General features: G+C 38.0%; 1 protein-coding gene across 1 annotated transcript in view; it reads left to right on the top strand.

The window, feature by feature from the left end:
• Nucleotides 1–14,362, top strand: part of MUC6 (mucin 6, oligomeric mucus/gel-forming) — a 33,788-nt gene that overhangs the window by 13,236 nt on the left and 6,190 nt on the right. Inside the window, exons 17-31 of the mRNA XM_027642251.1 lie at nucleotides 1,295–1,347; nucleotides 1,453–1,562; nucleotides 2,322–2,473; nucleotides 3,200–3,341; nucleotides 3,795–3,905; nucleotides 5,724–5,909; nucleotides 6,365–6,604; nucleotides 7,529–7,685; nucleotides 8,454–8,597; nucleotides 9,113–9,175; nucleotides 10,104–10,151; nucleotides 11,348–11,524; nucleotides 12,627–12,896; nucleotides 13,548–13,589; nucleotides 13,958–14,200. Of these exons, the coding sequence (XP_027498052.1) occupies nucleotides 1,295–1,347; nucleotides 1,453–1,562; nucleotides 2,322–2,473; nucleotides 3,200–3,341; nucleotides 3,795–3,905; nucleotides 5,724–5,909; nucleotides 6,365–6,604; nucleotides 7,529–7,685; nucleotides 8,454–8,597; nucleotides 9,113–9,175; nucleotides 10,104–10,151; nucleotides 11,348–11,524; nucleotides 12,627–12,896; nucleotides 13,548–13,589; nucleotides 13,958–14,200 (2,138 nt within the window). The remainder of the gene's footprint in view (nucleotides 1–1,294; nucleotides 1,348–1,452; nucleotides 1,563–2,321; nucleotides 2,474–3,199; nucleotides 3,342–3,794; nucleotides 3,906–5,723; nucleotides 5,910–6,364; nucleotides 6,605–7,528; nucleotides 7,686–8,453; nucleotides 8,598–9,112; nucleotides 9,176–10,103; nucleotides 10,152–11,347; nucleotides 11,525–12,626; nucleotides 12,897–13,547; nucleotides 13,590–13,957; nucleotides 14,201–14,362) is intronic.

The raw sequence follows: 14,362 nt of genomic DNA, 5'->3' as shown, positions 1-14,362 counted from the left end.
TGCTGAGCTTGATGTAGTATAGTATGGAGTATCTCTTTGGTCAGTTTGGGTCAGCTGTCCTGGCTGTGTCCCCTCCCAGCTTCTTTTGCACTCTCAACCTCCTCCCTGGTGGGGCAACATAAAGAGCAGAGAATGCTGTGACACTGTTCAGCAACAGCTAAAACAGCATTGTGTTATCAACATTGTTATGGTCACAAATCCAAAACATAGCACCATTGAACTGCTACAAAGAAAATTAACCCCATTCCATCCCAAACCAGTATATACTGCTTTATTTTTAATAGGAGAAGTTTGTTTTTCTAGATGTCTTTTTTACCTTTTCCTAAGCCACTATTGCCTAAAAAGAACTCTGGGGCCCAATTAGGTAGGAGGTAAGATAAGGAAACAGAAAGCTTTAGTGAGTCACTATGCTCCAGGAATACAGCACGCGACCATTTGACCCAGGTGCTACAATTTTATAATGATGTCCATCCAATCCCCGCTTGTTCACCCCCCAGTTCTGCCCCGTTCTGCCCCTCGGCACACCCCTTTGGGAATTGAGTTTGAGGGAATTTGGGACCCCTCTTTCATCATCTTCCTCTTCAGCAAAGCACATGCAGCCCTTGGAGGCTCTCCAAAGTCTTGGCCTGAAGGTCATTGTGCCCATGTTTACATTCCTTGGGGCAGGCATTAAGGTGCTTTCTGCAAATCTACATTTAAAAGAAGACTAAACAACTAACAGACTTAACAGAATTTTGATATGGGAAAGGGGTAACAGTGTTGGGAAAATGTGTAAACTACTGTGCTAAGGGGTGAGGGATAAAATGCAGCTACCTTAAAATCTACATTCACTACATAACTACTTCTAAAGTCTATAAAAATTAAAAAATCAAAAACTCTAAGGCAACACCACAAATATCCTTAAATGAACAAAAAGCATTTGACTTACCTTAAGCTTGGGAATGTTATAGAGAAAAATAGAAAATATTAGGTAAGATCTGATTATTCCTAGTAGGAAATTTTGTCAACAGCACTCGGACAGCTATATAGTAACTTAGAGAATGACTTGATAGACCATCATAATAGTGATGATTGCCTACTAGTGATAATAGTGATAATAGCCTACCATACGCTTCCAAAACTAATGTTACTGTGTAATACAAAAAGTAAAGAGACAAGTTGACTTATGTTCCATTTCAAAGGATGGGAAGGAGCTAGTAACATAAATGAAACATTTCTAATGGAGTCATTTTGCAAAAAATAAAGATTTCTTTCTCAAGAGAGATTTACATTGAATTATTTTTTTTCTCCCTAGCTACTGTGTTAATGGAAGGCTAAGTTGCACGGGCAAACCTCAAAATCCTGCAGGTATGGGTCTGATATGGTTTACTTAGGAACATATTTTTTTCCCCTATGTTGTAAAATTACTACTTCATGATCTTTTCAATGTTTGTTTTTGTTCCTTTTCCCTAGAAAGCTGCAAAGCTCCTAAGAAATACGTATCATGTTCTGACAATTTAGAAAACAAGTATGGAGCTACATGTGCCCCTACCTGTCAGATGCTGGCTACTGGAATTGAATGTGTGAGTTTCACAGATCTGATCTAACTCTCTCAAGATCCTCTTGAGAGAGTTAGAATGTTCTAGTTGTTACTTAGAACTTTACTACATTCCCTCTAATAAAATAAAAGGAAATATTTCATCTAGCATGATACAGTTAAACATCAGGCTTCTTTCCACAGACTGCGGACATGAAAAAATGTGCATATATTTAAGAAGTGATTAAAGGAATTAAATTACATGAATTAATGAATTAAATGATATTAAATTACTAGAATAAAAGTCCATTAAGGATTCTTAACTACATGGCTATCACCTCTGACTCAGGTAGTCCATAAGCTGTGTGTTATGCTTCCTTTTCTATTTTTTCTCAACTCTCTGCTGCTGCCAGTCACAGAATGCAGGAGACCTGGGCTAGGAGAACATCTGGGCTGTCCTGATATGGTTTTCTTATAATTTTATATTAAGGAAACAGACTAATTGGAAGAATTGTAATAAGCTTCCTTGATATAAAGAAACTTCTGTTGTACTCTTTCTGAAAAAAGACTGATAGTAAAGGAAGATCAGTTTTTCAGAGTCTTCAGGTATGTTTAATATCCCACACCACAAGTATAACCTACAACTTCAGTAAAAGTTGACTAGCACATTAGTACAAGGAACATCACAAAACTAAGATCAAGTCAAAACAGAATTTAGCACAGGTTCACTCTTGACACCGTTCACATCCAGGATAAAATACGTCTCACAGTTCTTTTCATTTTGCAATCTGTTGGCCTTTACCAGATACCAACTAAATGTGAATCGGGCTGTGTCTGTGCTGATGGCCTGTATGAAAATCTCAATGGCAAGTGTGTTCCAGCTGAGGAGTGTCCATGTGAATATGGTGGCCTTTCTTATGGAAGAGGTGAACAAATCCAAACGGAATGTGAGATCTGGTAAGAATCACATACTTTTTCATTGCAGAACCTCTGTCTCACTAAACTGTACAACCACATAAAAAAAAGTGTTTAGTTGACAGGAGAGTAGGAGATGGCAACAGCTGAATGGTAGAAACACCATGGCAAAGTACAGGATGTATAGAAAAAAAGAGTCATGGTACCAGCTTCAGGGATAATTTCTGCCTTATGAATATTCAGGAATAAGGGCATCCAGTAGGGCCTGTAACTGTAAACTACATAAGGTCAATGATTATTGACAACTCCACATAAATAAATATGAGGGCACAATCTTTCTTCTTTTCTGTAGATAAAAGCAAATCCCCCCTTCAAACATTGTTTCCATCTCTTTAGCAGCATTCTCAAAGAACTTTTTTCCATTTTCAGTCACTAATCTAACATTAAAAAACCACCACCACCCCCCAAACTACACAGAACAGTGACTTCTGTTCTCATGAGGAGCAAAAATAAATGGGTTTTATATACTCTTTGTTTCATGAAAAGAAAAAGGCAAAAATTATGTAAAATTTCTTCTTTTTCATGAGTTCATTTTCTAGGCAGTCCATGACTTCTAATTAGGGTTCTTTATATTAACTCTAACTTGGTCTCAGTGTACATAAATCAGTTAAATTAACATCTTATTTATAAAAGTGGATGTGTATAAAAAGAAGCAGATTAAGGTGGCATTTCTTTGAAATCTGAGTATGATTTCTCTTCTCATCCCAGCACTTGCACAAAAGGCAAATGGAAATGTGTTCAGAAATCAAGGTGTTCCTCAACTTGTAACCTTTATGGAGAAGGCCACATCACCACTTTTGATGGACAGCGTTTTGTGTTTGATGGCAACTGTGAATACATATTAGCTACGGTAACCTGCTTCTTCCTGGTGATTTTGGCAGTATCTTAGCATCAAGAAATAGCTTGATTTAAATGACTAATGAAAATATGATAGGATGCATCAATAACCAATAGAGCACTTTGGATCTTTGTAGCCGCTTAATGATTTTTTGTATAATCTGTTTATTTCAGTGCTTAAGATGAAAATATTTTACTTCTCAAAAAAACAGCTTTTTAATGCAATATTAACCAATTTTAGATTTAATAACATGTTTAAATAGTCATTGCTATATATGTATTCCATACCAGACAACGATATATTTTAGGGAAGTGATGTCAGTTTGACAACCAAAGAAGGCAGAATCAGTCAGGACTTTTTAAGCTTTCTTTATTTCCTTATGCTTTTATATTTTAAGTTGGAAGACTCTAGACACAGAATCTATTGGGGTTTTATGCTTTTTTTGATTTGTTTTGTTTTTTTTAGGATGGCTGCAGTATTAATAGACCTGTTTCCTCTTTCAAAATTGTTACTGAGAATGTCATCTGTGGGATATCAGGAGTTACATGCTCCAGATCCATCAGCATTTACCTTGGGGTAAGCCCTTCCTTGTGCTATTATCTAGCTGAATAGTTATTTTAAGACCGTGTTTTCTTTATTTTGGAAGCTTTAACTGTATCTTAGAAGAGATGTCTTCTAAGTGAAATTATGTGCTAAACCTACAGCTTCGGTTTTAGTAGGAAATGCCATAGATTGGTTTTTTTCCAGTTCTCATGTTGTGTTTCATTCTCCAAGGTTCTCACCTATGTAGAAGCCAGAAAATCTTGAATTTTACTTATCAGTGAATTGCTTGATCAAAAGATACCAACTTCCTGCCCCTCCCCACCTCTCTCTGCCAAACTCAGAAAAATAATAGTATAAAATTGAGGAATTCTCATTGTGGGTGATGAGCAAAAGCTATCAAAATTTCTTTAAGTCCAGATAATATCTGAAATTCAAAATATATCCAGATTTTTCCTGAGATGTATCTATGAAACTACACTAATGAGCAGTTATTTCTACTACCATGTGACAGCTTCTAGAACTGGATAAGTTTTACTGTTCTCAGTTTAATGGGACAGTAGTGCTGACTAAATACTGGCAGTTCCAGTTGGTCAGTGCTGTGGTGAAAAAGTTTATTTGCTTAGGATTCAGTTTCATAAATGCACACTCCAAACAAACCTTCCTTCTGATTATCTAGACGTGGAAACACTGCAGTATGACAGGAGTAAAGTTGGCAAAGTACATACAAAGGTGGGAGATGGTTAAAGGCCTCAGGACAGAGAGCTATATCCCCTGTTATTTTTTGACTGTCCTTAGAAACACATGAAAACATACTTACTCTACTCTATTTGCCATATGTAGATGATGGTATTATTTCCACCAAATGTGGAGTGCTAGCACACCTAACAATAACACCTAACAATGACAGATATTTTTGTTTCCTGTGAAGATTTGCATATGCATACAAAATAATTCCAAGGGGGTAAAAAAGCCTGTAAAGTTGATAACAGAATGTTTTGTGGTGGAAGGGACCTTTAAAGGTCATCTGGTCCAACGCCCCTGCAGTGAGCGGGGATATCTTCAACCAGATCAGGTTGTTCAAAGAAAACCCTGTCCAACCTGACATTGAATGTTTTTAGGGTTGGGGCATCTACCACCAAGCTTGTCCAGGTTCCTCTGACTGGCATCTCATCCTTCACATCAGGTGTGTGAACAGCACCACTCAGATTGATGTCATCTGCAAATTTGATCCCAGTGTCTGTGTCACTGATGAAAGTATTAAACTGTACTGGGGGACACCACTCCTTACTGAGCTCCATCTGGACTTGGGCCTATTGATCACTACCCTCTAGATGTGATCATCCAGCCAATCACCCACCAAACAGTCCACCCATTAAATCTATACCTCTCCAATTTAGAGAGGAGGCTGTTCTGGAGGATCCTGTCAAAGGCTTTACTGAAGTCCAGATAAATGACATCTGTAGCTGTTCTCTTGTCTGCTTATGTAGTCACTCTACCATAGAAGACCACTCAGTTGGTCAGGCAAGATCTGCTCTTGGTGAAGCTGTGATGATTTTCTCAAATCACCTCCCTGTCCTCTATGTGCCTTAACATAGTTTCTGGGAGGATCTGCTCCATGATCTTTCCAGACACAGTGGTGATGCTGTCAGGTTGGTTGCTCCCAGAGTCCTCCTTTCTACCCTTTTAAAAAGCGGGTGCAATGTTTCCCTTTTTTCTGACTGCCAGGACTTTTGAAAAACGAGTGGAAATGTCAAGATAGTATCACAGGTTCTGATCTTTACCAGTGTGACACAGAGTAAGGAAAATACTGAAACCTGATAAGTTATAATTTCTAGATAAATTTTCTTCCAGAATTTGACAATCATACTGAGAGATGAAACCTTCACTATTTCTGGGGAAAATCCTAGTGTACAATATCATGTGAAAAAGAACGCCCTTCACCTGATGTTTGATATCATTATCCCAGGAAAATACAACATGACCCTTATTTGGAATAAGCACATGAACTTCTTCATCAAGATTTCCAGAGGAACACAGGTATGGCAGAAAAACTTCCTCAGTAAAGTGTCCTTCAATTCAGATTGAACTGCACATTTAATCGCAGTTGCCTTGACTCCCTATGATGGCAAAAGTTCTTCAGAAAAGCTACTAGCAATTCATTTTTGTCTTTATCTCCAAAACAGCAGAGATTTTCACTAGAGCCTGATTTTTAAGTGATTTCTGTACTGCATTCAGGAAATTTTTGAGCTAAATGTTTGTATTCTATAGAACTGCATGGTTGAATTTTATCTCTAAATGATGACAGTTTACAGTTTAGAAGACACGTTCCTCCAGTGATGAACAGAACCTCCTGCACAAGAAGCTAAGACTGTCTGACAGAGTATTTATAGATGACATTCACTCCTAAAGCACAGGAAACTAAGAGTAATCAGAAGGGAAAGGTGAATAATTGTAACTTGCTGAACTGACTCTGCTGCTTTCATTTATTCTAGGAAACTATATGCGGTTTGTGTGGGAACTATAATGGCAATATGAAGGACGATTTTGAAACTCGAAGCAAGTATGTGGCATCAAATGAATTGGAATTTGTCAATTCTTGGAAAGAGAATCCTCTCTGTGGGGATGTATACTTTGTAGTGGATCCCTGTAGCAAGAACCCCTATCGTAAAGCATGGGCAGAAAAGACATGTTCTGTCATCAACAGCCAGGTTTTTTCTGCCTGTCACAATAAGGTAAGAATTTATTTGCTCCTCCTTTTACTTACAGGCATAATGTGCCTTCTTCCAAAATGCTCACACTCCAACAGGTGATTTTCTGTTTCCAAAAGTATTTCAATGAAATACATATCAAATGTTTTATACCTCACATTTATGTTGATTTTCGTCCTTTCTTATTTGCACTTCACCAGCCCTTTTGTAAGCACAAAAGCTAAGTGTGGTATTAACTGATTACTAGAACTACGAGTGTGAAAAAGACTTAAGAATCAAAAATTAGTCAGTCTGTTGGTGATACCTGATCAATGCACTTACTCTTTAAAACCATTTAGTCTTTGTTACAAAATCAAACTAAAGAAAGTCCTAAAACCTCATGTTCTCATCAGTAAGTCAACACCATTACTTTGATGGTCCATTCAAGAGCAAGGTACCATCAACCCTCCTATTTGTTTAAGTTGTCCACTTTGTGGAAAGGAAAATATCACAAGGGAACAGGCCTTCTGAAGGGAAATCCCCCATTTTTAGGTGAATCCTCCATTTTCAGGAGGTGAAAACAAGTAAAAAATGGGGATAATGCTGCAGTGTTTATGTATGTACAGAGACTGTACAGCTGATGAACTTAGATACTTGTGCCTAAATGGATGTGGGGATTTGAGGAGTTTTTTTAGCTAACTATACATAACATGTTCAGTACCAGTATAAATTTAGAAATACGTACCAGGTAAAACATCATCAGTTTCTGTTGTTGATGTGGAGACACCTGAGTCTGGCTAAAAAGATCTGTATGATGTGGGGTTGTAAATGCTTTGACAAGTGTTCAGGTGAAATACTAGTTATTCTTACTTAGTGGAACATGTACTGTATAACCCAGGAAAAATCATCTTCTTAACAAATTGGCACAAAATAATCTTAGAAAATTCATTCCTTCATTTTCCAATGCAGGTGAATCGGATGCCCTATTATGAGGCCTGTGTTCGAGACTCTTGTGGGTGTGACACTGGAGGGGACTGTGAATGCATGTGTGATGCCATTGCAGTCTATGCCATGGCATGTTTAGAGAAAGGTATCTGCATTGACTGGAGGACCCCTGAGTTCTGTCGTAAGTTCCTTTAAGTTCTCCTTAAACAAGTTAAAGAGATTATTATTGTTACTGTGGGTATATTCATATGACAAGAAAATTATTGGTATGACAAGAAAATTATTAATAAGCACCTCAAAGGTTGCATTTTCTCTGTGGGCAAATAGTTGACTTCAGTCACCTGGATTTTGAAAACTATACTTTTCATTTGTGCTAAATTAAACAAATTATTTTAACTCTTTTTACCATGGAGTAATGAGAGAGAAAATAATGTGGTCACAGAAAGCAGACTGTTTCTTCTGCTGCCATGGTGTAGTGCACTGTCAATTTGCCAGCAGAGAAAGCATGAAATTGTAAAAAAATATATTTCATTTTAGCTACGATGAAATCACCTTCTGTGTGGATGTCAAGGAAAGGAAGACAGCTGTGTTGGCTGGAACACTGTAAAACAGGAAAAGGTATCAAGGTGTTCCAGAACACTGTATATAGAGGGAAAAAAAGTATGAGCGTCTTATGAGTCAGTGCTGGAGTTGTCATCTTTGATGGTTTCTTTTCCACATTTCACTATATTGTGCATTAAAAATTGTGGAAATGCTTGCATACTGCATTTGCAAAAAGGAAACTGACTTCACTGAGTTAAAATATAAATTTACATCAGAAGCTAATAACTTCAGTGAATTTTTTTAATTTTGTTTATTAATTTTGTCCTCCCTTTAGTACTTTAAAAATACCATGCCATTAAGTAAAAAAAAAAAAATCTGATTTCTGTCTTGCTTTTACCTTTTTCAGCTGTCTATTGTGAGTACTACAATTCTCATAAAAGAACAGGAGCTGACAGTGCTTATTCCTCTGACTACAATGATGACAAATGCACCTGGCATTACAGGCCTTGTAATTGCCCAAATCAAAACTACAAATATGTCAACATTGAAGGTAATAAGCTATACTACTCTAAACCAGGGAACAGTAACATAATAATTATTTTCAAGGCTGTTTTCTAAATCAGTCATACCATAGTTAAATAATAGTAATCTAATTGATGCTATCTTTGAAGCTGTTTTGCTAATCCTTCCCTTACTACTACAGTTTTAAAACACATAATCAACTCAGGAGCTGTACTACAATTAGCTTTATATTGAGTTCAGCCTATCTGGAAGAGAAATTCTGACTTGCACCAAATAAAAGAATACACTGTATGTGGGGATGAAAACATGTGGAGAGAGCAGTTCATATTTTTATTAAACAAATGGATATGGCTGGAGAAACCAAAAGAACTCCTACATAGGCAGATGCTCTTTCTGAGGATGACACTGGAAATACTTACCTGAATAGATGATGTTGCAATTGATACTATTTTTTAATAGCAGATATGTAATATATTAGGTGCTAAATAGTATAAATTAAATGCCTTTTTCTGAGAAATGTAAAACAAACTTCCCTTTCTTCAGGTTGTTACAACTGCTCTCATGATGAATACTTTGACCATGAAGAGAACAGGTGCATGCCATGTGGTAAGCAGCATCTCTTTCTCTACAGTAATTGGAAAATAGTATAGACTCACAGAAGATATTTTTCGTAGTACCTCTCAATAAATGAGTGTTCATCTGAGCATAACTGTCTTTCACAATAATCCCATTACTGTACTGCTTGGTAAATAAAGAAATGAAAAGAACTAATTAAAAACAGGATTAGGGTAGGCAATGCTATAATACAGAAGCTTGATGAACCTGACTGATTTTAGTTAGCAACATTAGAAGTTATGTTCATGTATGTGTGAGTACTTTTCAAAAGGTGGCTCTTCCAGAAAGTGTGTCGCTGTTCTGGTTTGTGTGAGGGACAGCACCAGCAAAGCTGTGAGTCTCAGAGATATTTACCTTTTTTCATTGAAAAAGAGAACATTTAGAAGAAGATTAGACTTAGCTAATGGACTCTACTTAGCAAATCTCTTTTAGAGATTTTCTTTTTAAATTAACTTAAGATTTATTGCCATATCATTTACTTCTGTGAAAACCTATCTTATTAAATGATGTTTTAGATAGTCTCAAGCTGCACAGTTTGGATTTGAAAAACTTCAGGAGAATTTTTTTCATATTACAGAATTCTAACCTGTGTAACCAGAATCTTGGCTGCTGATCTCATTTACATACAAAGCCACATTCCATTATCCCTGAAAAGTGAAGTGTCCTTAAGCATAAAAGTCAAAAGAAAGACAGCAAAAACTACTGGTGTTCATTATTATTTTGAGATGTATTGATTTCTTTGTACTTAAGTCCTTCTGTGTGAATGTTACCACTGAAATATGTAATATTAAACACTTTCAGGAATCCTTCACTAATTAACACAATCCTTTGAATCCAATCTGAAATTTACCTTATTTATTTGGAATATTTTAATATGCTTTTATTTACAAATTTAACCTGTTGTACCTTTACACAACAGGAGAAGAAAGCACTAACACCACACTTGAAACATCTTCACCTTCACCAGGAGAAGAAAGCACACTTGAAACATCTTCACCTTCACCAGGTTAGTTTACACAGTTGACCGAACCAATATTTACATACTGATATTATGTCCTGATAAGCGTTTACAAAAGTCAGTGATACTGTTTTTTGCATTTTATAGTAGCATCACCAGTTTCACATGCATAAGATGCAATGATGAAAAATGACCTGGTACCTTAATATGCTGGGCTGCATCAAAAGCAGGGTGGCCAGCAGGCCAAGGGAAGTGATTCTGCCTCTCTGCTCTGATGAGAGCTCACCTGGAGTGCTGTGAAGTTCTCAGTTCCAGACACTGGAGGGTCAGAAAGATGATCAGAGGGCTGTAACACCTCTCCTACGAGGAAAGGCTGAGAGGCCTGGTGTTGTTCAGCCTGGGGAAGACAAGGCTCCAGGGAGACCTCATTGCAGCTTTTCAGTACTTGAACGGGGCTTCTAAGAAAGACAGGCACAGACTTTTTAGTAGGGCCCATTGTGATGGGACAAGGGGTAATGGTTTTAAACTAGAAGAGAGTAGATTAAGAGTAGATATAGGGAAGAAATTGTTTATTATGAGGGTGATAAAACATCTACAAAGAGGCTGTAGATGCCACATCCCTGGAAGCATTCAAAAGCAGGCTAGACTGGGCTTTGAGTAACCTGATCTAGTTGAAGATGTCCCTGCTCACTGCAGAGTGACTGATGATATAACACTTCAGCAATTTAAGAAGGTCTTCATGGATATGCATGACTGACTATACCAAATCCCTATAGCCTGATATAGGAAAGGAACCTATATACAGTGATCTTAAATTTCTTAGAAATTCCATTAATTTCCCTGAAGACAGATGGTATTGGAAAATATTACACTGTGGGTTGTGTGGATAATAAAATACTATTCCATTTCTGCTGATATGCACAAATATTTATACCAAATTCACTTCAAATGAAGAAAAAGGTGTAAAGCTTCTGCATGAATACCTGTTTAATGTATTCACTGCACATAATAGCAAAGGAAGCAATGGATAACTGCTCTCAAAGGCTTCATCTAAAAGTCTTCACCTGAAATGTGTTAATAGTAGTTACCGCTAATAGTTATAGAAACAGTGTTTATACTTTAAAAAATTCAATTCATATAGGTACATTATAAATAGATTATTGAGGACTATTTCTTATCCTTTAATTTTGATTTTTTTCTCTTAGTAACAACAGTGCAGCCTAAAGTAACAGGAAGCTCTGCTGCAAGCACCCTACCAACAGTACCAAGCGCTTCTGCAACTGCTAGATCAACTGAGATTACAAATCCAACAATAACTGCAAAAACTACAGTTCCAAGAACTTCACCCATACAACCTCTTGTCACAATGAAGTCAACAACTGGTAGGTTTTTAGTGTTACTGTCTAAAATAAATTACAGTAAGCTCACTCTATACATAATTGAGATATCACTTCCTAGGAAAGAATAGCAAACTCGTACAACATCCAAGCATTAGACTCCAAATCGTGAGGTGGGCAAAACAGGTTTCCAGAAAGGAGTTTGTAAGCCAGAAATGTTCAGAAGTGTAGATCAAAAGTGCGTGGAAAGATATAGATACTAGGTTACTAACATAACCAAAAGTCACTTGTTTGACTCATCTGAGAAGCACATTAGAAGTTTTATAAGCAGTGAGCCAGCTCAGATCCAGTTAGATTTATTAGCTTCAGCTTCTTTTCCACAGTTGATTCTGTTATGCAGTCATATTCAAGGAGCAACCAATCTATTAACTCTGAGTAATGTAAGCAAGCCCAAAGCAGAATCACACAGGTATTAGTGTAGCAGCTTTGTCTAGGTTTCTAGAGTCCTGCTCTCAGGAGGATAACTCTGCCAACATAAATTACTTTCTGATTCTATGGCTTGTGGAGACTCATTTAGCCTCACACCAACATGCACTTCAGCTAATTAACCATCTTGGACCCTGGCTATCAGGGAAAGCAGAGTTAAAAAGAGGTCCCAAAGGATTCAAAACACAGCTTCAAAAACTGACATTATGACAGATAATTTGGGCACTGGGACAAGGAAGTCCTATAGTATAATATTACTTAACTTTTTAATATGAATTACAGAAAGCTGAAACTGGGACTGATTTGGAACATAATAGTAGCCAGTGAAACTGTGATTTGGGCAAAGCCCATACAGACTGTAGTCAATAAGTGACAACAAAGCTAACTTCTTAGAAAAATTATATTAAAAAAAAAATCTAGTACAGGAAAAATACAGAAACTGAGAACAAAGACAGACACGAGACAATAGAAAACAAATATAAGTACAGAAATATTCGACAAGCTTTTGAGAACATGAGTGCAACAACAATGCTGAAAATAGTCAAAAGATCAAGGTGAAAAGGGGTCTCTAAAATATGGGTATTTTCTTCATAATTTATCTATTTTTAATTATTCTATGAATTGATTACTCATACTGTACTATTTACCTTTACCCCAAAAGAACATACAACATCAATTTCTACCACACCAAACATGACTACAACCATCACTACTCCTTCCATAACTACCACAACAAAGAGAACCATAACCACTATACCAAGGTCTACGCCTGCTGCCTCATCAACCACTGCTTCAACAGAGACAGAACAAGTACGGTTCACCTCACCATCCTTCAAGACCACTATCAAAAAGGAAATAACAACCTCCTCATTGCCTACTCAAACCCTATCTCAAAGCATAACTTTCAGCAAGCCTGAACTAACAACAGCAGGTAAATATCACTTTTTGGTGTCTGCCAGGTGACACCATCACTCACAAGACATATGTCAATGTATTACTTAGTCAAAAAACCCCAAGCACTCTTACTAGTGGTCTTAACATTGCAAATAGATAGGAAAGGACAGGGATAACTGAAGAAGCGTGATTAAAATGAAAATTTGTCTTACCAGTGGAGCAAGCATTTGACATCCAGATATGATCTTAAACCTAACATTTCTCATCCAACATTTCCTCCAAATTTAGACAAAATCTCTCATGTCTCAAGGCAAGTTCTTGAAAACCCACAGACCACAGAATATATATTCTCCATAGCCAATGTAACAAGTACTCCCAACAATAAATATTAAATAAAAGGATTTTTCTTTTGTCTGACACTCAATATACCAACAAGGACAGTCTCCTCTGAGACTATATGGCAACATGAATTACTGGGTTAGCAACTGACACCAGAGGCTGGGACAGTGTCTGGTGGGAATTCTGCTGTAGTGGGAGGGCAGGTGTACACTCTCTCCCAGTCCATGTGTCTCCCACAAAGTACTGTTGGGGTGCATACATCTGGGGCTCCTTGTGCCAGCAATTACAGCTTCGTCTAGGAACCTTTCCAGCCATTACTAATATTCATTCTTACTTACTTACCTTACAGGCAGTGAGGAAATCCAAACAACCACTCTGCCCCAACCAGAAGGTAAGAGGGAGTAGACAGATGCCCTTAGCCTAAGGCTCTGCTTCACTTTCCCCAGCTTTTCCAGGTGATATTCTTGTCCAATCTGGAATGCCTGGGAGAGAAAACATGCATATCCAGAGAGGCTCTTTTCTGAGGAGCTTCAGAAAAAGGCAGGGGGTGCTGAATTGTCAGAGGGCACACTTCAGGCCCAGTTTTGCCCCATATTTTTTGAGGGGAGATCAATTGCCCAGTAAGACTCAGTGGGGTCTAGTTCTGTCTTTCTTACTCCTACCTCATATCGTGGGGGTTCTGCCTGGGAATTGTCTACCTCCTTTGCCTTCCCTTCTTGCCCTGCCACCTCCAATCAACTTGTGCTTTTCTCTCTGTAGTTGTCACCCACATAAGAACGATGACACAGCCTGTGCAGCATCTTGTCTCTCAGACACAGACCTTCCCTGCCACATCCACCAGCAGCACCTCTGTCCCAAGAGAGACCAGTCCTGCCACCAGCCCAGGAGTTCCACTGGCAAGGACATCTCCAAGCCTGAGCTCTTTGCCTGCGACCTCAGCCTCATCTGCTTCTTCCCTTTCCTCAACTGTGTCCTCGACATGGCTGGGAACATCACATCCTGGTAAGGCTCCCTCCTGCCCTTCCTGCTGCTCTGTCTGCTTCTTCCAGCTCCCACCATTCTCTCCTAGGCAGCATGTCCCACACAGGCCTCGGTTTTGGTATTGTACCCAATTCCCACTGTTAATCCCATGTGATACCAGCAGGTCATAGGACTGACCCACAC

The sequence above is a fragment of the Corapipo altera genome, unplaced genomic scaffold, assembly GCF_003945725.1.
Source record: "Corapipo altera isolate COAL_440 unplaced genomic scaffold, ASM394572v1 23b, whole genome shotgun sequence".
Classification (NCBI taxonomy): Eukaryota; Metazoa; Chordata; class Aves; order Passeriformes; family Pipridae; genus Corapipo; species Corapipo altera.
The sequence above is the reverse complement of the archived record's forward strand: the minus strand, read 5'-3'. Positions and strand labels throughout refer to the sequence as shown.